This window comes from Kluyveromyces lactis (genome assembly GCF_000002515.2).
Source record: "Kluyveromyces lactis strain NRRL Y-1140 chromosome E complete sequence".
Lineage (NCBI taxonomy): Eukaryota > Fungi > Ascomycota > Saccharomycetes > Saccharomycetales > Saccharomycetaceae > Kluyveromyces > Kluyveromyces lactis.
Window position 1 is genome coordinate 540,705 of NC_006041.1, and position 22,153 is coordinate 562,857.

The 22,153-nt window shown below is 38.7% G+C and overlaps 11 protein-coding genes across 11 annotated transcripts; 6 read left to right on the forward strand and 5 right to left on the reverse strand.

The window, feature by feature from the left end:
- Positions 1 to 1,287: 1,287 nt before the first annotated feature.
- On the forward strand, positions 1,288 to 4,572 carry JSN1 (Jsn1p; the record flags this gene model as incomplete). Its single annotated transcript, XM_454218.1, has 1 exon — positions 1,288 to 4,572. One exon carries the CDS (start codon positions 1,288 to 1,290, stop codon positions 4,570 to 4,572), a length of 3,285 nt encoding a protein of 1,094 aa, XP_454218.1.
- A 602-nt stretch (positions 4,573 to 5,174) lies between these two features.
- On the forward strand, positions 5,175 to 8,894 carry GRR1 (SCF ubiquitin ligase complex subunit GRR1; the record flags this gene model as incomplete). The annotated part of the gene is made up of 1 exon (XM_454219.1): positions 5,175 to 8,894. The coding sequence occupies one exon, from the start codon at positions 5,175 to 5,177 to the stop codon at positions 8,892 to 8,894; it is 3,720 nt and encodes a 1,239-aa protein (XP_454219.1).
- A 176-nt stretch (positions 8,895 to 9,070) lies between these two features.
- Positions 9,071 to 11,407, reverse strand: BIR1 (survivin; the record flags this gene model as incomplete). Its single annotated transcript, XM_454220.1, has 1 exon — positions 9,071 to 11,407. One exon carries the CDS (start codon positions 11,405 to 11,407, stop codon positions 9,071 to 9,073), a length of 2,337 nt encoding a protein of 778 aa, XP_454220.1.
- Positions 11,408 to 11,981: 574 nt separating this feature from the next.
- On the reverse strand, positions 11,982 to 13,178 carry TIF5 (translation initiation factor eIF5; the record flags this gene model as incomplete). Its single annotated transcript, XM_454221.1, has 1 exon — positions 11,982 to 13,178. The coding sequence occupies one exon, from the start codon at positions 13,176 to 13,178 to the stop codon at positions 11,982 to 11,984; it is 1,197 nt and encodes a 398-aa protein (XP_454221.1).
- Positions 13,179 to 13,708: 530 nt separating this feature from the next.
- Positions 13,709 to 14,569, forward strand: EMC2 (Emc2p; the record flags this gene model as incomplete). The annotated part of the gene is made up of 1 exon (XM_454222.1): positions 13,709 to 14,569. One exon carries the CDS (start codon positions 13,709 to 13,711, stop codon positions 14,567 to 14,569), a length of 861 nt encoding a protein of 286 aa, XP_454222.1.
- A 153-nt stretch (positions 14,570 to 14,722) lies between these two features.
- Positions 14,723 to 15,934, reverse strand: TIP41 (Tip41p; the record flags this gene model as incomplete). The annotated part of the gene is made up of 1 exon (XM_454223.1): positions 14,723 to 15,934. One exon carries the CDS (start codon positions 15,932 to 15,934, stop codon positions 14,723 to 14,725), a length of 1,212 nt encoding a protein of 403 aa, XP_454223.1.
- A 481-nt stretch (positions 15,935 to 16,415) lies between these two features.
- Positions 16,416 to 17,027, forward strand: ERV2 (flavin-linked sulfhydryl oxidase; the record flags this gene model as incomplete). Its single annotated transcript, XM_454224.1, has 1 exon — positions 16,416 to 17,027. One exon carries the CDS (start codon positions 16,416 to 16,418, stop codon positions 17,025 to 17,027), a length of 612 nt encoding a protein of 203 aa, XP_454224.1.
- Positions 17,028 to 17,164: 137 nt separating this feature from the next.
- Positions 17,165 to 17,437, reverse strand: STE18 (Ste18p; the record flags this gene model as incomplete). Its single annotated transcript, XM_454225.1, has 1 exon — positions 17,165 to 17,437. The coding sequence occupies one exon, from the start codon at positions 17,435 to 17,437 to the stop codon at positions 17,165 to 17,167; it is 273 nt and encodes a 90-aa protein (XP_454225.1).
- A 552-nt stretch (positions 17,438 to 17,989) lies between these two features.
- Positions 17,990 to 18,307, forward strand: TMH11 (Tmh11p; the record flags this gene model as incomplete). Its single annotated transcript, XM_454227.1, has 1 exon — positions 17,990 to 18,307. One exon carries the CDS (start codon positions 17,990 to 17,992, stop codon positions 18,305 to 18,307), a length of 318 nt encoding a protein of 105 aa, XP_454227.1.
- A 1,523-nt stretch (positions 18,308 to 19,830) lies between these two features.
- KLLA0_E06227g (uncharacterized protein) lies at positions 19,831 to 21,105 on the reverse strand (the record flags this gene model as incomplete). Its single annotated transcript, XM_454228.1, has 1 exon — positions 19,831 to 21,105. One exon carries the CDS (start codon positions 21,103 to 21,105, stop codon positions 19,831 to 19,833), a length of 1,275 nt encoding a protein of 424 aa, XP_454228.1.
- A 330-nt stretch (positions 21,106 to 21,435) lies between these two features.
- ACF4 (Acf4p) lies at positions 21,436 to 22,077 on the forward strand (the record flags this gene model as incomplete). Its single annotated transcript, XM_454229.1, has 1 exon — positions 21,436 to 22,077. The coding sequence occupies one exon, from the start codon at positions 21,436 to 21,438 to the stop codon at positions 22,075 to 22,077; it is 642 nt and encodes a 213-aa protein (XP_454229.1).
- Positions 22,078 to 22,153: the final 76 nt, after the last annotated feature.

Below are 22,153 nucleotides of genomic sequence, written 5' to 3' on the forward strand. Positions count from 1 at the left end.
ATTATAGTTGATGAACATATTCAATGGGCAAACAAGTAAACAATGGAAACCATTGTTGATGGGGTATGTTAAATTTCCCTGTCAATCACCTAGTGTTTGTTGACAATATCTGAATTAGGAAATACGTAAACATCAAATTAGAGGAAAAACCAAAAAAAACACAGAATTGGCAAAGGAAAACGAGATCATAATTACATAAGTATTCACGTGATTTCAAATTTTCAACTAGCAGTAATTCCGGGTAAGTAAATTCATTCTATTAATATTTTATTCTTTTCTCCAGCCACCGACCTCCGCCTCATATCCGAGGAAACTCACGTGCCGAGCTCTTACCCGGATAATCATAGTTCCTGACAATTAATTACTTTTCCATTCGCTGGCAGAGATAATCAAAGAAAGGGCGTGCAAAGACAAGTACCAAGGAAATATAAACCTTGAGCTTCAATCACCAAGCTTCTTCGCAGAGGCATACTTGCGTATTATTTTCACTGGCTCTAATTCTAAATACTCAGAGTGTGATTCGAATTGGATCATTTATTGTCCTGGTAAATCATCATTTTTTCTCTATATACGAGAAGAGCTGAAGATCACCATAATAGGGGCATAATGCGCGCTAAATTTGTGCTGCGTCGTTAATACTGAAAAGTTCCTGGGTTTTCAAACATATGTACTATATATAAAAAAAACAGTGTACTGTGGCCAGTACATTAGCAATATCCTAACTGACAGGATTTTCTAGCTTACTGCCTTGCTGTCATTCGGCGTTCTTCTATTTCCTTTATTTTATTCTGTTCGGCGTTTTCCAATAATCGAGAAAATTTCAAAATCCGATCCCCTTTTCATTCATCTTCCTTTTATTCTACCTGGCTATGGTAGTATATTTGTTCTAGTGTTTTTTCTAACTTTGTTAATATTTCATCATTGTCATACTATATTGAAATATAAAGAAGGCATTTTTAAATATTGAGAGCTGATTTGATTTGATTTGAACCAATTTAAACTTTAGAGAAGAATTGAGTTGTTTTGCTAAAAAAACCCAAACCAGTCACTCACCGAGTTAGTCAAAAGGGTATATTCACTGTGAGATTCTAGTGTAGTCGATTCAGAAGACAAAGATATACTTTTATCTAATAATTGGCTCTTACTTTCATTGACCCGACTCTAGTGTGTTTAGAAAACCGAGATATAAAACTTATCAATCAGAGCTAAAGCTAACTTTCCAAGGAACAGGTCAAAAATAGCAAATAGGTTTTTTTCCCGGCTTCTCGCAAATATCCAATTCACGTTATGGAGAAGAGGAAAGCTTCCGGCGATTCTATGTCAGGATTGTCCAACATTCCGGAAGTTATCGATCCAGGAGTGACAATTCCCATATACGAAGATGATTTCACCTTAAGTGGTGGCAATAATATAGACCAGCTACCAATCCAGCCACAGAAGCTAGGTTCTTATAGATCCAAGGCAGGGAAATTCTCCAACACGCTATCGAATCTTTTACCTAGTATCAGTGCGAAATTGCATCATAATAAGAAGGGTTCAAAGGGTAGTAGTGCCGTGGGAGAAGGTAACCATTCTGGTGAGTTAAGCTCGGATGATGCGACTGCAAATACCAGTGAACAGACTTCGAAGTCGGGTTCTATAGCTCAGATTAATTTGTCAGTGCCTGGACATATCACCCCGCCACTTGACGTAGATTACAATCAAGCTATTCATCTTCCGGATAGTTCAAGTCTTTTGGTCCCATCACAACCAAGGCTTTCCGGTGATTCGTTCACTTTTGCCACAAACAGCGTCCCGCTTCAACCAACTGCATCAAATACCATTTCCAGAACTAGGAACAATACCGTTTCATCTCAAATTACTGGCCCTTCTAACGTCAACGGGTTGGTCCCAAATGTCGGCAATGTTTGGTTCCCTAACGATATGAGTGTGAATCCAATGTCTCCTCCTGGCATTCAAACAACTACTAATCCAACTAATGTCAATAATAATAATAATAATAACAACAGCCATTTAGCACCAGGTACGTATAGTCCTTATGAGGCAACTGGTAACTATTTCGATCTGAACACAAGTTCTAATAACATTAATAACTTGGGTGTACCTGGAGCAACAACAGCTGGTGCCCATCAGTTCCAATCTCAACAAATTGGAGGGGTTTGGAATTCGAGACCTAGGTCTCAATCAAATGCGTCCAGTATCTATACCGACGCTCCAACCTACGACCAGATGGATACTAGATCTAGGGCTTCTACTTTCATTATACCACCTTCTATGGATCCACAACTAAAAGCCACTGCTGCTTCTACCAACCCAATTGTTCAAGATGACATGGATTCCAGATCGATCAATTGGGTGACAACTGATCCATCAGTACCATCGATCAACCACATTTCAAACTTATTACCAACTAATACCATATCCATCTCTAATGTCTTTTCATTGCAACAGCAGCAGCCTCATTTGTCCAATACTGTCAATTTGACGAGTACAAGTTTGGCAACGTTGTGCTTGAAATTTGGAACTGTCATTTCAGCACGGACCTTGAGGGGCGTTAATATGGCAATTGTTGAATTTGCCTCTGTGGAAGCTGCCATCAAGGCAAAAGAGGCTTTGAATGGTAAAGAAGTATCTCTAGTCGGTGCTCCAAGTACTGTTTCCTTTGCAAAAGTCTTACCTATGCATCAACAACTACCTCAGACTCAGCAAACTCAACAGCAAAATAACCATCAATCTACTGCCATCAACCCTCAGTCCCTGCTACAAGAACAGTTATTCTCAGGCGCAGTCCAATTCCAACAGCAAGGTAACGTATCCGTTCCTTCTTTTACTGGCAATACGCACGCACAATCGAGCTCTCAAGCATTTGTGTCACCTACCAATCCATCCTCAAGTAATTCTGAGAAGGAACAATGTCCATTCCCACTACCACCACCATCTTTCAAGGAGAATATCACTTTGTTGAACGATACTATTAATAAGTTTGGTATCAATTATGATACATCTCAGTACCAGCATATCATTGCAAACGCAATTGAATACAATGGAACAAGTGATACTACTGATTTCGGTCCATTACCTGAGCCCTTATCTACAAGGGAGTTCGATGCCCCAAGGCTTCGTGAATTACGAAAAAGTATTGATTCTGGACAAATGTCAGATTTGGAAATTGAACAGCTAGTTCTAGCTATGTTGGATGAAATACCAGAACTGAGTTCGGACTATTTAGGTAATACTATAGTACAGAAACTATTTGAACATGCCTCTTCCGTCATTAAAGATATTATGTTAAGAAAGACAAGCGTATATTTGACATCGATGGGTGTACACAAGAATGGTACTTGGGCATGTCAAAAGATGATTACAAACGCAGATACCCCAAGACAAAAAATGTATGTGGCAAACGGAGTCTATAAGTATTGTACCCCATTGTTCAACGATCAATTTGGTAACTACGTTATTCAATGTGTGTTGAAGTTTGGTTTCCCTTGGAACAACTTTATCTTCGAGAATATTGTTTCCAACTTCTGGAATATCGTGCAAAATAGATATGGAGCTCGTGCAGTCAGAGCTTGTTTGGAAGCCCATGACATAATTACTCAAGAACAACTCTTATTACTTAGTGCTATGATTGTGTTTTTTGTGAAATATTTAGCCACCAATAGCAATGGGGCCCTTTTGGTTACGTGGTTCTTAGACACTTGTACTTTGCCAAAAAGACACTCAATACTTGCTGAGGCATTATTACCAAATATTTTCGAATTAGGGTGTCATAAGCTTGCCTCATTAACAATTTTGAAAATCTTGAACTATCGTGGTGATGAAGTTGCCAAAAGGGCTATATTAGATACTATCTTCGGCCCTATGGATAACGAAATATCTTCTAAACCACCTCAGCTCTTATATCAGTTGTTGAGTGACACGAATTATGGACCATCTTTTGTTTATAAAGTTTTGTCTATTCCTATGTTGGAAGGAGACGTTAGACACCATGTTATCGAACAAGTTCGCTACATTTTGACCACAGAATCTAATATCACACAGCATCGCAGACTCTTGGAAGAAGTGGGCTTGAATGCAATAAACAATCAACCATCTACCGCTCAAACCAAGCCAAGAATGAGTATTTCCCATGTTTTTGGTAATGACCATCCTCAACATATGAGGACTGTTTCCGTCAACAGTGTCAGGTCGGCATCTTCTAGACCAAGAGCCTCCTCGAACGCACAATCTCAACAGCAACCCATCCAATCTTCTCAGGTCCAAGCTCAGTTACCTCAACAATCCCAATCTCAACCTCAGCATCAACCTCAGCAAGCGTCCATTTCTGGCATCTCTGGGCAAGCAAGCTACTACACCTACCCTGGCATGTTTCCCGCTTCACAACCGTATCAGTATTCCACGTCAACCAGTGGTCTGAATGATGATTTAGTGTCAAATTTTGATATGCTGACATTCAATAATGGCACGCAAATATCCTTGCCGCAACTAACAATGAATGGTCAACCACTCCCCCATTCTCAGAATAGACATCATAATGGACAGTTTGGTGATGGAATGTTCAACCACTGATTTGTTCACGAGCTATTGTTACATACTAATAATATTAAAAAAAAAAAGAAAATGTGGCACGTAAGACGCTAAAGTATCCTGTGGGGAACATCCCTGTATAATAAGAACCTCCCCTCGCTTCCCTCTCATCTATTTCTCACCTTCTGTTTCATGATCAAAAACTTACACAATTATTGCAAACGACTCCTGATCCTACTTATGTTATTCCAGGATGATGATTTTTACGACCTAAAACCTATTAAAACAAGCTTGCAGCACAAACTGCTGTCTCGATCGATGACTTCATACACTTTCGTCTCATAATATAGATATAACTTCTCCTTTTCATCTTTTAAATGTACATAAATATATTATATATACCTCGATCTTCAAAGTTTATTCTTCTCAGCTTCCTCTAGTTTGACAGTATTCGTCTTCTGTGATACTTCTTAGTATATTTTGCGTAATTTCTATGTCACAAAAAAAGGTAACCGCTCTCTCCTTGCTGATTAAACGTTTTATGTGATAAAATACAGGTCCAATTAAGTGGAGCCAATAGTAGATGAAACTCAAAAGGAAGTATTTGTACTATTTTGAGTGATACTTAAAATTGCTACGCTACAATGGACCCACAGCAACCGGCATCCGATAATTCTGAATGGCAGTTTCAGGTCAGTCCTGGCGCTGCTTGGAATTTAAGAGCACAAGCCAGGAGGGGCCAGACAGGCAGCAGGGATGCAATTCCGTTAAGAGTGGATGAGCTGACGGATGAGAATGAGCTTAATTGGGAGGCTCTTAATAATAGGAATCTTAGCATTCTTGGAAACGATACCCTTTCTGATATTTTCAGATCAAATCAACTGATCAATAACGGAACTAACGATAATAATAGTAATAACAATATCGACGGTGAAATACTGAATACTACAGGAACTGACGAAGATAACAGAAGAAGTACTGATATAGATAATAATACCGCTGACCATTTCGAAGAATTGACGCGGGGAGCTGCTCGTGAAGCTAACTTATCGAGGGAAAGTGCTCATGTATCTTCTGGTCTGCCTGCTGACTGGTTTACTACCATGAATCCTAGTAAACTGTCTTTACACCAAAGACCATTTTTGGCTAGAGAGCGGAAATCCGCCCTTAGTGGCATTGCACAAATTGAAGATGATTTAAGACAGTTGTTTGAAAACATAGAAAAAGAAGGATGGAAATTACCACCGATCGAAGGTGATTCTGAACAATTACAAGAATATTTTGATAAACACAAAATCGATATGAGGGCAAGACAAAATATTGAGAATTTTGTTCTCAAAATGCAAAAAGAAGCATTAGATGACAGCTCTAACTGGACCGAAAAGGAAGCGTTGTTGGATTTCTTACTGAAGCAAGTCCAACTTACACCAGAAGACACTACAGCATTAAGTGAAATTGTCGAACTTTCAAGATACAGATTTAAATTTGCATTAGGTATTATAGAATTAAGAAAAAACTATCTTAAGGAGTCTTTGCAGCTAGGAATCCAGCGACTTCGTGACCTAAACTATTCAGCATTTTTAGCGGAGAGTAATTTGTCGACGGAAGTTGTTGAACATCTAAAATCAACAATTATGAAACAGCAAAGAGTTATTTTAAGGGCAATCGAAATGGAACTCTATTCTCTACATTCCTATCAAGAAAAATATTCGGAAATTATCAAAAGGATGGCGAGATCGATACATGACTACTATAAAAGAAAGAATACCAACCCTAACGTACCAAATCCTATTTATTACTATCGCGATTTGTTTTTGAAATACTCTCCTTGGACAAAAAGAGGATTGGACTTGGCTTTATATGATATGCATGTCTCAGAAGAGGAATGGAAGTTTATGTCTAATCACGTGAGAAGCCAGTTGCCCCAGATGCTCTCAATGGTTTCTAAAGATAATGCATTATATACCAGAATCAAAACACCAAAGAACACTTTCCCGTTATCTGATCTTCCTCATGAAATCCTAGCAATGGTTTTAGAAGCAAAAAGTCAAAAAGCCAATATTGTTCCCTTAATGGCTGTTTCTAAGGCTTGGGCTGAAGTCATTGCAAAACTCATATATTATCGTCCCCATATCAATAAACAGCAGCAATTGAATTCTTTTTTGATTACCATGAGCAAGCCTAAGGAAGAGACGCTATTTGATTACAGGAGCTTGATAAAACGTTTAAATTTTTCATTCGTTGGTGACTATATGACAGATAGAAAACTAGAACATTTCATTGGGTGTCCTAACCTTGAAAGACTTACTTTGGTTTTCTGTAAATATATTACAACCAAATCTGTGGCAAAAGTTTTAAAGGGTTGTCAATATTTACAAAGTGTCGACATAACTGGTATTCATCACATTAGAGATGATTTGTTTGAAGTATTAGCATCGGATTGTGAGAGGATTCAGGGACTTTATGTTCCTCATTCAAACGATGTCTCACCTAATGCTATCTCGAATTTTATCACTCACGCGCCGATGTTAAAACGTGTCAAAATAACTTTTAATCAATCTATTGAAAATGATTTGGTGATGAAAATGGTCAAATGTTGTCCATTTCTCGTAGAGGTGGATTTAACGTCAACACCGAATATTGATAATCATGGCTTGGTTACGCTATTCACCTCTTTACCTCAATTAAGAGAAATCAGAGTCACGCATAACACGAACATCACCGATGAGTTTATGTTGGCGGTTTCTCAGGAAACCATGGGATTACCTGCATTAAGACTAGTCGACTTCTCTGGTTGCGAAAACATCACGGACAAGACAATTGATAAACTTGTTACTTTAGCACCCAAGCTAAGAAACTTATTTTTGGGGAAATGCAGCCGTATCACAGATTCCGCTCTAAAGTCGTTGGCAAGATTGGGAAAAAATATACAGACAATGCATTTTGGTCACTGTTTCAATATTTCAGATGAAGGTGTCAGGGTTTTAGTAAGCAATTGCCCCAAGATTCAATATATCGATTTTGCTTGTTGCACCAATTTGACAAACAAAACCCTTTACGAACTCGCTGAGTTGCCCAAACTTAAAAGAATAGGTATGGTTAAGTGCTCTCAGATTACAGATGAGGGACTTTTAACAATGATAAGCATTCGCGGAAGGAATGACACGTTAGAGAGAGTCCATCTATCTTACTGTACCAGTCTAACGATCTATCCTATATATGAATTGTTGATGGCATGCCCCAAGTTATCGCACTTATCGCTAACTGCAGTTCCATCTTTTCTTCGTCCCGATATCACGCAGTTTTGTCGTTCTCCCCCCAGTGAATTTACCGCTAATCAAAGGCAGATATTCTGTGTATTTTCCGGAAAGGGCGTTCATAAGTTGCGTCATCATTTAATGGGTATTCATGAACCTACCGATGGACCTAGCACCAAATCTGACGAAATTTTCATCAGCTTTTTAAAAAACAAAAACGCAATACAGTCTGACACTATTGAAGATGAGGATCTTGAAAGGTTATCCCATAACGCCGATCTTGATTCTGCCGCATTGTTTGCAGCTTCTGCAGTCTTCAATTTCGCTAATGAGCCTTTTAACCAAATTGAATTTGCTCATCTTGACCATGTATTCTCATCCATGCTGATAACTTCTGAAGATGAGCATGTTGTAAGCTCTGCTGATCTTACTGCACTGGAAGATTTCGACCGATCTTTTTACGATAATCCGCTTGATCCAAGGTTTACGGATAGATATGTTACGGTTGCACCACCGGCTTCTTCTAATATTAATAATGAACTCGCTGATGTTATAAGGAAATTCCGTAAAATATTGAATCGTGTGTTAGATTTTGAAGTCAATGTCGCCAGTTTATGCAGGATCCAATTCCAATATTGTGGTACGTTAATTGCAGAAATGTCTTCGATTTACATAACATTCGTCGATTTAAACAGATATATCTCAGAAATATATCAGAGAATTAAAGCTTCAGAAGAGCCAAAAGACCTCTTAGGATTTGTGCTGTGGAAAAAGTGGTGGTCACCTTGCTTCAAGGATTTAATGAGAAATTTTAAGATTACAGCTTTAGTGTTGAGAATTTACGTGAAGGAAAGTTTGACAGTACTTACCCGTCAAAGAGAATTGGTTTTACAACGTGCCAGGGAAACATGGGACAGAGAGGCTGCTAATGATCTTCCTGACGGAGAGGGAGATATTGACATGGGTGTCAATATGCTATTACCACCAGGAGGAACTGTGGCTGAAGAAACTGATAACAATGATAATAATATAGATTTGAGGCTCTTCTTACCTCCCGGAAACGAACAGAATAGAGAAACTCCGGATGATCAAATCATTGAGGAGTAACTCAAGTTAAGTGAAGAAATTAGCACGGAGAAATATGATCGTAGTGTCGATGATAATGATAACAATTATAATACTAATAATACTAATACAATTTTTCGACGCCGTTGTTTGGTCAATCGATATATGTAGAAACCCCTATGTTTGTGTCTCTGTTTTTATGTAGTTGACGTATTTCGTCAGAAGTCAATATTAAACCTATTAGCAAACTCAAGCAAGACGGAGTCGTCATCGATTTGCTGTATGAATTCCTTTGCTGTTGAGAATTGTCGTTGTAATGTCTCTATTTTTGTATTAATGGTGGTTTCAAAAGATTCAAAAATCTCCTTTCCTTTCTGATCAATCCAGTTCTTGAAGTTCAGGGCAAGCTCCTCATTAGGCATGCTGTTTATGAAAAAAGTCAGCTCACCCGTTAAATCAGAAGCCAATGAAGCATCAATTCTATTCATGTACAATAACAGATCGCTGAAATACTTATTAAGTGTTAAGACATCCTCACTCAAGGAAGTTAGCTCACTGTTATGTAATACGTTCCATTTTGGTAGGCTTTCAATAGGAGTGGTCTGCGTTATTGATTCTGCATCTTGGTATTTTTGATCCAGATGTGGGTGATCCGTAGAATGGTTAGAATTGTTAATGACAGCTTTAGTGTCCACGTCTGGTGAGGAGGGAAATGGTGCGAAAGATACTTTTGGCTTGTTGGAGGGCGATACATCTGGTGTTCCTTGCCCGTTGACATCTTGGAATGTTAAAGATAAAGACCATTCATCTGATAATCGGTTTGAAGTTCTTCGCTCCGTGTTATCCGCACCCAAATTGTTAGCGTGACTTTCGACTAGCTCATTGCTAATATCGGCACCCTGTTCCATTCTATTTTGAGCTCTTGAAACGTCATTGGCGAGTTCTGGCTCATCTATTGGATTCTGCTTAGGCCGAAGCAAATCTCGTTCACGATCTGGTAAACTTTGAACAGGTGATGAATGAACTCCGTCCTGGTTGTCATTGGGAGAGTAATCACTATCATTTTCACTTTCATCGCTGAATGCTATATCAGTATCAATAAGTTCCAGTTGCTCTTTTAAAGGCTTCATTGGGCTTGATTTTTCGGTTTTATTCTTTTTACTGCTCTGAGCAGGGAACGCCTCTTCAGGTATCACAAAGTTGCTCGTTCCATTGTTGTCAAAACTGAAGACATCATAACTGTCATCCAAGATTGTGTTGGGTTTTGTGGCTTTTTCTTTGTTCTTCTTAAAGTCTAAGAAAACATCTTTATTCTTTTCAACAGATTGCATAAATGAAGTTTCTCCCACCTGGGAACCCTTGGAGTCATTAATCCCTAATTGAGCTGCTGTCTTCGCAAGTTTTATTTTTTTCTTTGGAGAAGCTTCTAATTGATCCTTTTGTTGCATTCTGCAACTTATAATGTCATTTAGTGTCCATTGATTTTCAGGTAACTTTTCGGTGTTAGAAGCAGATTGATTTTTATCTTTATTGTCTTTGTCCTTTGGTGGACGCCCTCTGGGTCTTTTTATCTTTGGCTCCGCAGTCTCATCTCGTAATTTTTTTGGTCTTCCTCTTTTCCGAGGTGCTTGTGTCTGAATTGCGCTGTCAGTGCCTCTTTGAAGTTGATCAGATGCTGTGTTATCACCAAACTCTATTCGGCCCTTATCTGCTCGATGATCTGATTGTACTTTTTCGAGCGGGTCAACTTCAGGTTTATAAGAGTCATCTGATGATAATGATGTTGAACCTTTGCTACTATACGCTGAAATGCTGTCCGTCACTCCCGCAATACTACTTGACGCACAATGTATACTTTTTCGTTGGCTATTATCTTTAACCGGGGAAGATTCAAGTTCACTCACGTCACTCCGGTGTGACGACTTTTTAGGATCAAAGGTATCTCTGGAAGAGATTAGATTTGGGTAGTTATCTTTCTTATGTAGGATCTTTTCAATCTTAAGTTTCATATCATTTGAGTAGTTCATATCTTCATGCAATTGTTCTGTCCTTACGCTCACAATCGATTCAGTTTTCTTGGGTCGTCCTCGTTTCTTTGGCTGAATTGGAATTGGAAGAACATTGTGAGAATGCTTAGCTCTCGAAGCTTTTGGAATACCTCCTGATGTGTCCTGGATATTGTTATTATTATCAGTGGTAGTATTCTTCTTAGATTCTGAAGTAAAAGATATATTAGTTGGATCAATTAGAGATTTTCTAGGCCTTCCTCGCCGTTTCTTTACCGGAAGACCATTTTCATCCAATATAGGTTCTTTTTTGGCGCTTTTACGAGCTTCTGTGGTTGGGTTCTTTCGTGGTCGTCCTCGTTGTTTTTTGATTGGATTTCCATTTGCATCTAATTCAACCGGTACAACAGGTTTAGTTCTCGGTCTACCACGTTTACGCTTTTCTGCTTTGGGCAATTTAGGCGTGTTCAAAGAGCCTATTTGCTGCAAACTCGATTCCTCTGACAGGAATGAAAGATCCATTGCAGACGAGAGGTTGGAATCATTCATTGTTACAGTACGCCATAGAAATCAAACCTACAGATCATTCATGTAATGAAACCGTCTGATGAAAGTGTATTTTTACTCTTCTTCCAACAAGATTCGCACCCTATTCTTCTCTTTTGACAGGACCTAGTATTCTTCTTGTCCATTCAGGATGTAAATATGATTTGATCTCAAATTGTGTCTTCTTTTTCCACGAAAGTGTAAACAAAAGAGAGAAAAGGATCATCACAGCTGAATATTGAAAGACAATAAATAGGTTATAAGAAGACAAGGGCAGGTCGGCACGGCGCACCTATCAGTGCCATTCTTGAGCCGCTAATGATGTATGCGCAAGGTCATGAATGTATTAAACATATGCGTATATATGATAGTATACATACAGTATTTTACAGAGCTAAAGGATAAATATTGAAGAGATTTAGTTCGCTCTTGATAAAATGAAAATGATATTTATTCTGTTAATGCAAAACAAGGAGATGGTTAGGATGATAAATAGAAAACGAAACACCGAAAAATCTGGTTAAAATTTGAATAGTATTTGAACTTTGACCATTTTCTTATAAGATCATGATTTTCTTTATTCCGAATCCTCATCATCTTCTTCGGCAGTTTTCAACCAAGTGATGAATGGCTTGGCAGCTCTACGAACCTTCTTAGAAACATCCTTTGGTACAAACTTCTTAGAGCATTTGGTACCGAAGCTGATAATCTCTTCTTCGGAAATGATGTCGTTGTTGTATAATTGGACCAAGATCTTTGGTAGTAATGGGATCAATTCTTGGTGATCAAGTCCAAGGAATCTTTCAATACCACCCAAAAAGTTCTTTTCGAAGTCTTCGTCCTTCAATAATTTTTGCAAGAACGCAGTATGTTCAGAGATATCCGATACGATATCTTCATCGAAAAGAACTTGGGCCAGAACTGCAGCAACCTTTGGATCTTCCAGAAGCTCGAGTTCTGCAATCTTTTTGTATAATTCAATATCGGTAGGTAGTTCTTCTTCATGTAGTACCCATTCACCAAATTCTTCCAACTTGGAGAATTCGCCAGTTTCTTTGTCAGCTTCACCTTGTAATTCTTTCGCACGAGCTCTGATGGCTTCTTCAGACATATCAACGGCCCAGTCCTCATCCTTGACTTCAATGGTAGCCAAGTTAGAGGCAGCGGCATTAATTTGTCTGGCCAATTCATCATCATCGGAATCGTTTTCTTCGGCATCGTCACCAGCTTCAGCTTGGGATTTACCTTGAGCGATATCACTAATAGAAAGACCACCACCTCTGACATTAGCAGACGCAGTGGCAGCCTTCTTCTTTTTCTTGGAACCGTTCATACTGTCAGGAGGGTTCTTTAAGACGAACGAGGACAACTTATGTCTCAAATCCATAGGGGTTCTCTTACCACAAGCTTTACAGTCTCTAACCAAATCACCATCTTTAGTGATAACAATTTCAGTTTCAGGATTCTTACAGGATCCACAAAGGACAAACTTAGTGATGAAACCATCCAATACGTCCTGTAATTTGGCTGGTTGATGAGCACCATTGACAATGTAACGATCATTTTCAACATTGATAGCAGTTTGGGCACCCAATTCAAACCCGAAATATTTGATGATGTATGGAGCTGGTCTGTTTAAAGCACGGGCAACATCCATGGTATTCATAACAACAGTTTTGATACCATTACCTCTACCTTCAATCTTAGCCTGAATTGGAGGCATTTTATAACGGTAGAAAGGGTCATTGTTGTCTCTGCAAATATTGATTGACATCTTCGGCTACTGTTACTAATCTCTAGTCACTTGTTTCTGCTACCACCGTGTCTTTGACGTTCTTCAAGTCTGGAAAACACAAAAACTTTTAAAAGTAAGTTCGAACTGATCCTGTATTGGACTGTAAAACGGGGTCATTAACGCCTTCTTGAATCATGTATATGGAAGAAGTTCATCTCATCTCTTAGAAGTTCAACTTCAACTCTTCGCGTGTGGCAATCAGATACTGAGGCCTTGATTCCTGAAAAATTTTCGTCGTTTATGGTGATATGAAAATACATGTCGAAACGGAGCATGTGTCACGTGCTTTAGCTCCAACGATTCATTTGGCTCTGTGATTGTTTAAGCATCGGTTCTGTAAGAGACATATTACAGGGTATAACATGGGTGAGATACGTATGGTGGTGTTAAATGTTTGAATACCTTCAATACAATTACTGCTCGTGGAATTTAGTGAGTAATTTACTGTGTTGAAATTGTGCTCGAATCTCACATACATCTTAGGGTCGAAATCTAACTTTGTTCATATCATGGATTTACTTAAGAACAAATTACTGGCAATCCATAAGACTGGCGCATGGGCCATTCTGCCACCTAAAGAAATTGATTTGGCTTATAAGGAAACGAAACTTTTGATAGATGCTGGGTTAAATGGGCTTGACGAAATTAGTTATTTCTCAATGGTCGAATTATTGTTTTATCTTTGTCTTGTTCGTGGTGAAGACACAGAGGCTGAAACATTGTACAAAACTGTGACAGATCGTCTAGGTGACGATTCTCCAAGAATTCATGTGATGCACTCTATGTTAATACAGGTCACTCGATCCGATGATGCGGCTAAGAAATATATCGAGGATTTGATCAAGAATCAGCTGGAAATAGCTACTGATTCAGAAGACTACGTACAGATGAAGAAAAGGCTACTTGCGATAGAGAGACCTTCGATGAGTAAAGAAAAATGGGTAAAAGAACTACTGGATCTGGTTGAGAAGTTTCCTCTAGATGCAGAAATATGGTCGTTACTTTCGCAAGAATACCAGGAGGCTGGGGACCTACGTCAAGCAATATATTGCATGGAAGAAGTCATAATTGGGGTGCCGTTCAGTTATGAAGCATTTGGTCAATTAGCTTATTTGCATTACTTGAAGTCTCAATCAGATTCTGACCCTGAAGCTGCTTTGCAATCAAGTTTATCAAATGCGTTGAGATCTGTTGAGTTGGCAGAAGCCTACGTGAAAGGTTGGGGTATTGTATTGAAGACATCTCAGAAACTGAATAAAAAACCTGAATTAACTCAATTAGCTGTAAGAAAATTGCAAGAACTTCAGCAAAATAATGATAACAGAGAAATCACTAACGTATCCAGATACCTTTTGGATTCAGAAACTTGAATAGTGTGTATATAATATTATCACATGTATTACGAGATTTGTATATTATTCCTTTTGGGTAACATAATTAAATAGGTAGATTCATGAATGAGCAAATCAACTCTTTCTTGAATTTTCCAAAAGTGCTGTCAATTCGACAGTAGCGGTGAGTGCTTATTCGACAACTTCTTCTATATCTTCTTTTTTCCTCAATACTTCACATACGCGCTCCTTCAAAGGTAATACAGACGCAACCCAGTTGCTGTCTCTCAAAGATTTCTTAGGATCGTTTGAATTTAATCTACATTTATTCAATACTGTCTTGTAATCATCCTCCATATATTTCCATTCCCGTACAACAAGGTCCTCATTGAATTCGACATATATTCTTGTATCAATGATTTTAAACAAGACCTCATCGACTCTTAGGAAGAATCTGCATAATAAAAGAAGTCTCTCTGCCATTACCCTAAGTTTTATCGAAAGCATACTGATACCGTTGTCTGCCAATTCATCTTCAAATAGAATGAAATCATCATAGAATAAAATGGGATCTCTTCTTGTTAATTTTTCTATTGGAAGCTGATACTGGTTATCCACAACAAACTTGTATTCACTATCTTCTGACACAGTCCCATTGTATAAAGTCGTATAGGACCAATCCCAATGTTTTCCGAATTGTAATCCTTCCTCTGTGTTTGTCACTTGACTATTCTTAAGTTTGGAATTGATCCATTTCTCGGAATATGACACTCTTAACCCAGAATCCCCAAGTTTTACTTGACTAAGTGCATGGAACGGATTGAATCGTATGCACCAATGAGTCTTGGTGTTCTTCAATTCAACGCTGGAATGACCAAAAATCATTTCTGGGATTGGGAACTTCAATTTCTCAGTCCAATCGTCGATCTCATCACTAGAAAGAATAGGCCTCTTCGTCGTGGTGATAGTCCAATCACCTACACTTACAGATGGGTCATCTTTCGCTGGTATTGTGGCTACAGGGGATGGAACAATGACTGTACCGCAATGGCCACAATTTGGATTATTCGGATTATTCGATCTATGTGGGTGTGTATGAGTGTGCTTATGATCATGTTCGTGAGAGCGCTTGGAGCTCGGTTTGGGCATGCTAGTGGCTACTGTAACCGACTGTGTATCTTGGAAACTTGAGTTCGTGGTGGTACCACCGACAGTAGTATTGGTCGTGCGCATCATAGAACTTTGTATCTCGGTTTCTCTTGGCTGCTGCGGATTGCCGGGGTGACGCGCCCTTACCGTAGCCTGAAACATTTCACGAGCCTGGTTAACCTGTATCATAGGAATACCGCTCCCAAGAGATCTTCTGTTCCTGGCATTGTTCTGAGGCTGACTCTTATCACTCATTTTGGCATGTGTATTTCCCCTGATCGCTCAGATTCCTGTCGTATAATAAAACTAGTGAAATTAATCCCTATGCAAATTTTCTTGGCTATTAGCGTGAGAACAAAATGACGTTCAACGCTTGTAATCCAGTGGGAATATTAATTAGTTTGAAGTTTTATCAGGGGCTGAAACAATGATCGTAGTCCTTTTTGCAACGTTTCCTTTCCACCACAAATCTTCAATTAAGAGATGTCTTGCATGCTGGAATATTGATTCTTATAAATCTCAATATCAATAGAAAAAAGGTTACAGTCGAAAAATATTGGAAGATCGTAAAAGTAGTAAGGAATGTATTAATACGTGATTGACACCTTAGTGTAACAATATGGGAACAAAGTTATCTACCGAGGAGCCGTACATACACCTTACAGAGTTGTTATCCCTCTGCTATTCTCTATTATTTCTAAAAGCATACTTTCCTTGATCAGATTGAACAACGGATATGTCAATCAAGCTAAAGGTAGGACTGCATAAGCAGCGGATCGTTACAATAACTACGCTTCTAATGATAGGCTTGCTATGGTTTACATTTTCTAATAGCCAGCTACCTATTGAGGGGTCACCATCGTTGGGTGGTACCAAATCCGATCTGTTTGGAGGACTAAGTGCGAACGCGAAGAACGATGATGCATCAGGTACGATTATGCCGAAGATGCCTGATCAGGAGGCGAAAAAGGCTTTGGGGCGGGCTTCATGGAAATATTTCCACACTCTTTTAGCCAGATTTCCCGACGAGCCTACAGAGCAAGAGAAAACGAAACTACGTGAATTTCTTTACCTATATGCGGAGTTATATCCATGTGGCGAATGTTCTTACCATTTCGTCAAGATGTTGAAGAAATACCCACCACAAGTAGCCAGTAGAACCACTGCTGCTTTATGGGGCTGTCATATTCATAATCTAGTGAACGATCATCTTGAAAAACCAAGGTACGATTGTAACACAATCTTAGAAGATTACGACTGTGGATGCACTGACGAGAACGGTAATATCGATCCATCTTTGAAAATGAACAAAGTAACGTTGAACAAAGAGGAGAAACAATTGGGATGAAGTGAGGGAATCGTTTACCCTCCGTATGTGTCAATTGAAAGAATAAGATCTAATATTGTTGCATTCGCATTTCGTTTTATCTAAATATATATGTAACTAATAAGCATAGAGAGTATACGGCAGCAATATTTTTATCATCACATTATGGTACAACAGGCACTCGTTTCCTCGTGAGATCTAGCAAAATTGTTCTTCCTCATAGTATTATTATATGGGTTTTCACCAACCATTGGGTAACCCCATACTTCTGGAACAGCGTAATCCTTATGGGTTGAGGTATAGTCGATTATGGACAAACAAGCATTTGACGCAGTCATTCTTTCCCTTGCTAGCTCATTTCTTAATTTATTATTCAATTCTTCGATTCTTCTCAATTTCAATTCCTGGATCTTATATGGTAACTCTCCCATCAGTGGTACACAAATACAAACTCGAAAACTACACCAAGGAAGAGAGCTTATCTTTACTCACTCTTATCACTGCACCGAGTTTTTCTGCAAAACAGTTGTACCAAGCGTTAAAACTACCAATTACAAACCTTTATATACATAAAACCCTTGACTGAAACAACGTTTTCTTTTAGCAATCCTGTACTAAATTTCCCGCTGGCATGAGAACCTCCAGTATCTCAGTCAATATTTGTCTGGTTGTGGTTCATCTTGAAACCTCAAATCAGTATCTAATGAGGTTTTGGCCATAAAAAAAACTCATACTGACGCTGTCCAGCGCCTGGGAAAGGAGACCTTTTTTAGTCACGTGACTGTCGAACCCCGATCCAATCCCTTTTCTTTGCTTTCCCTGTATGAAATTCAGAGATAAAAGTGAAAACAAAATTACAAATGCAATGACCATCATCATGATAGACATGTTCAAACTAAATACACCTCACAATTTATATAGCACAACCCAGTCTAGTTCTCACCGACAGAGTTCATCTAATATTCACAAAGATAACAATTACAATGGACCATCCAAGTTTTGCTTTAGCTGCTCTAGCCACCATTGGTGGTACCATGGGTTACATCCGTAAGGGAAGTGTTCCATCGTTGGTTGCCGGGTTGACCTTCGGTGGTATTTACGGGTACGCTGGATACCTTTTGAAGAACAATGCTGACAACGGGTTAGAAATCGCATTAGGTGCGTCCAGTGTGATGCTAGTCACCGGTATCGCCAGAGGTATCCCAGGCAGATTCAAGAAACCAGTGCCAGTGGTGTTGACTGTTCTTGGTGGTCTGGGTACTTGGTACTACTACAAGAAGTACAAGGAATTCTACCCATAAGAATACTACATAATGTGAGTACATATCATTCGTTTTAACTGTTTTTTTTCTAAATCTGTATATAGGTCTAATGTTAAAGTCGAATTCATGAAACTAATAGTAAATATTAATATTATAACAGGAAAAATGATATTGAATTGGTAAAATGCATATAATATAGAGTGAGAGAAATATAATAATATATGGTAGTATAATATATTATTGAAAAAAGATAGGTGTTCGTTACAAGTAGTGAACGTAAGCAGGGTTGATAGTCAAAAATTCCACTATCAGAAAATTAAAACCAGTTTAATCTTGTAAAATGCATGGGGTATGATATATTTATTGTATGGTTGTGTGGATGATTGAGTGATTATTCTCACTTTTCAAAAACAAACCCTTAAATCACGATACCTATAGCAGAGATTCATGCTTGTCAGAAGAAGTAGAGTTCTTTCTTGAAGATGGCTCAGAAACTGGTGAAAGAGATGGGATAACGAATGGTTTGGAAGCCTCAGAGGTTAAAACTAGGAAAGCCATTTTTCTTGTATTTGTGATTTGTGTGTTAGTGGGTTGGTTGGTATGTTCGATAAACTATTAGTTTGTCTGTGGTTTGTTATGTAATCTAGTATAATATATATATAATACAGATATTACACAATCAACCGAGTATCAACTGAATTCAATATCTCGATGCACCATGCTTATATACTTTTTTCCTTCATAAGTTGCAATCTTGTTCCAAACCATGCCCCGGGCGCTGAGATCAATAACTCTCACAACTTCCCACAATAAGCTCTTTACTAATGCTCCAGCAAAAAAATAGAACAATAAGTCATCGATTCAGTAGGAAAACAAATAGTCATGAAACAACGTCATGGATAGATGACCTGGCGAATGAACAAGAAAATATGACAAGTCCAGTGCGACTCATGCGCAAAGCAAGCGTTTTCGGAACTTTCTATCAAGTCTTCCACAGCCTCAGCTCTTTCACGGAAACTTCACATCCTTACGCATGGATATAGAAGGAAAACCGTTTAGTTCTGTCAATTTCTCTTAGTAAAGTTGGTAGTGGAAGGGTGTCTTCTTTCGCTTGTAAAACAGGCAACCGGAAATACCACGTTGATCTAGGTGTGCGTCACTGAACTGGTCATTTTGTGTGACCGGGGAATCTGGTTTAGGCACTGTGATTCGTCTGCCTCCTGATAACAATGTTACCCGGGATGTTCGTTGTAGGGAGAAAAAAATTTCCATGCAGCGATCGGACTTCAAAGCGCGCCCGGGAAGCGTGGGCGTGGGGTGGCTTTTTTGGGTTTTGTCTTTCCTTGTGAGTCAGAAACAGGATGACCGGAATGTGTCACGTGGAAGAGGGGCATTTTCATGTATAAGGAAGATTCCCACTACCCGGAACATAGAACATCTCAAGGGCCGGAGTCTATATGCGCCAGCGGCCCCTCCAAAGGGACTTCCGGGTGCTTTCCTCGGGACGTAGTCCCGAGGCGAGAAGCCCCCGAGGGGTCCCGAGGGACCCGATACATAGCCTTTCACCTTTCCAATGGCTTAGCTAATCCGGGGAAGGGTGTCTTACTCGTCATCATAACCCTGTGAGAATGCGATAGGTATCCTTTGATGTAATTCTTCGAAATCAAAGTTGCAAGGATACATTCCAGCTCATCGAGTTCTTGATCATGGTTTGGGGCAACATTTTCTGTCACGTGACATGGTGTTCCTCGTGATATTTGAAATGCTTTTGCCAACATGTCTAATGGTACCTTAGTGTTACCTCCATTCAAGATCCAAGCTTTTTTCACAAGTTTCAATTCCACTAGTTCCTTCATCTTGAGGACAGTAACGTATAAGTTCCTCTTGACTAGGTAAAACTCATTGTCTTCAATAAATTTCTCATAGAGTTTCAAGTTGCCAGTGCATAAACTTTTCACCAACATGGTGTATATTTTAGCCACTGATGGGTATGTCCGTCTTAACGGTGCTAACCTTGGATAATGTCTTAAATGTAATATCCTCATTGGAATTAGATATATTAGCACTTGGCTTCTTACCTTGTACGTGGAAGGTATGCTCTCATACAAGGTACAGATGTCAAAAGTCTCTTGCAGCCATTTGAATCCCAATGCGTAGTTATTCTTCTCATACCCGTAGTATAGCCCCATGTAAAATTTGAATCGAATGACAATTAAATCATTATTGATTCGAGAAAGGTACGGTCCGATTTCATTGAAATGAGATTCGAACACTTTACACATGTTGTTCAATAATCCATACGCTTTGATCCGGTTGTACAACTTGAACAACAATGTACCAATGTAGAAAACACCGATTTTCCTATTTTCATCCACTCTTTCGTTACGATCTTTGAAACATATGTTTAACGTCATATGCATCACTCTCCCTGCCTGAATCAAATAGGATTCTTCCTCATCTCCATCTCCGGTATCTTCTGGTCCGTCCAGCTTGTTTTGGATCTCATCTAGCTTATTGGCAATGGCATACAGTTGTTCTCCACTCTGGTATAACAACTCCGTCATCCAATTCGTCCTGTTCTCATATATTCTGTTCAATACACGAAGTTGTTCCAAAGCCAAGTGGAACAACTGGGGCGAACCTCCATTTGGTTCTTTCTTGTAAGTTCTTTTCAACTCATTGCAAATTTCAATCAATTGCTTCACCTTTTCAAACTCTGGCAACTTGAACGATGGTTTTGATACCTTGATCTGGTGATCGTATTTCATATCAATCAAGTTCGAGAAGGGTTCGCTGAGCGTGTTATCACGGAAACACAGGTATACTAATTGGGCCATTATGTATTCAAATATTGAGTATTATTCGCCCTCTTTGACCTTTGTCTATCTCTCAAGATTAGTGAAAACAAAGTTTTGCAATAAAAATGTAGGCTATGCCTCCTTTAGTGCTTTCTCTTTCCTGGTGATCACAAACTTCACTGTTTGAACTTTCAACCTTCTCTTTTCTATTTTCTAAATGGTGAAGATGTCTATTGTTTACATTGTTCAGATTTAAAATAAAGGTAAATGAAATGCCTTTGCATAGAAAAAGTGTGCAGCAAAGTAAAGAATGAATGTAATAATGTATCAGGAACAGTCAGCAATTAAACCCCAGCATTTTTATCAAAGATGAGTAAAAGAGTGGTGAGCGATTCTACTGGCCTGTATAGGCTAAATATTGTGAATAAAGAGAGAAATAACCAAGATGAAAATACGACTGAACAGAAAATACATGGAAATGAACGAGACACAGAGGAATCCTCTCCAAGCAAGGCAGGACAGCCTCCATCGCCAAGAAGAACCGCTCTGAAAATTGACTTGTCAAATACTGAATCCAATGATCAGGAAACGGAGAAGGAAATAATGACAAAGATTGCTAAAGTAGAAGATGAAATTTTACAATGTGAATCAAAATTAGTTAGTTTGAATCAAGAACTGAAAGCATTACAACAGAAATTACGTCCAGTAATAAATCAAAATGCGGTTGATGAAAGGAGTGAGAATACTAGTTTGTTAAGTGCTTCACCTGAGAAGTCGTTATTAGGATCTCCTAACTCAACATGGAAATTATTCAAAGAAAATGGATCAAACTTACTTAAAAAGTTCAAAGATTTCACCATTAACGATGAACAAGAACAGGAATATGATGATTACCTGGCAAAGAACAGGAACAATGGGATACATCACTTCACCGTTAAGAATGGCCTCAATTACGAGTATGATACTGGATCTGAACCCGATCAAGATTCCAATGACAGTGACCAAATATAGTACTGAGAACTTTATGCAAACTCTTATAAATTGAGAATCCGTTAGATATTGTCAATATACAAATATTATGTTTATA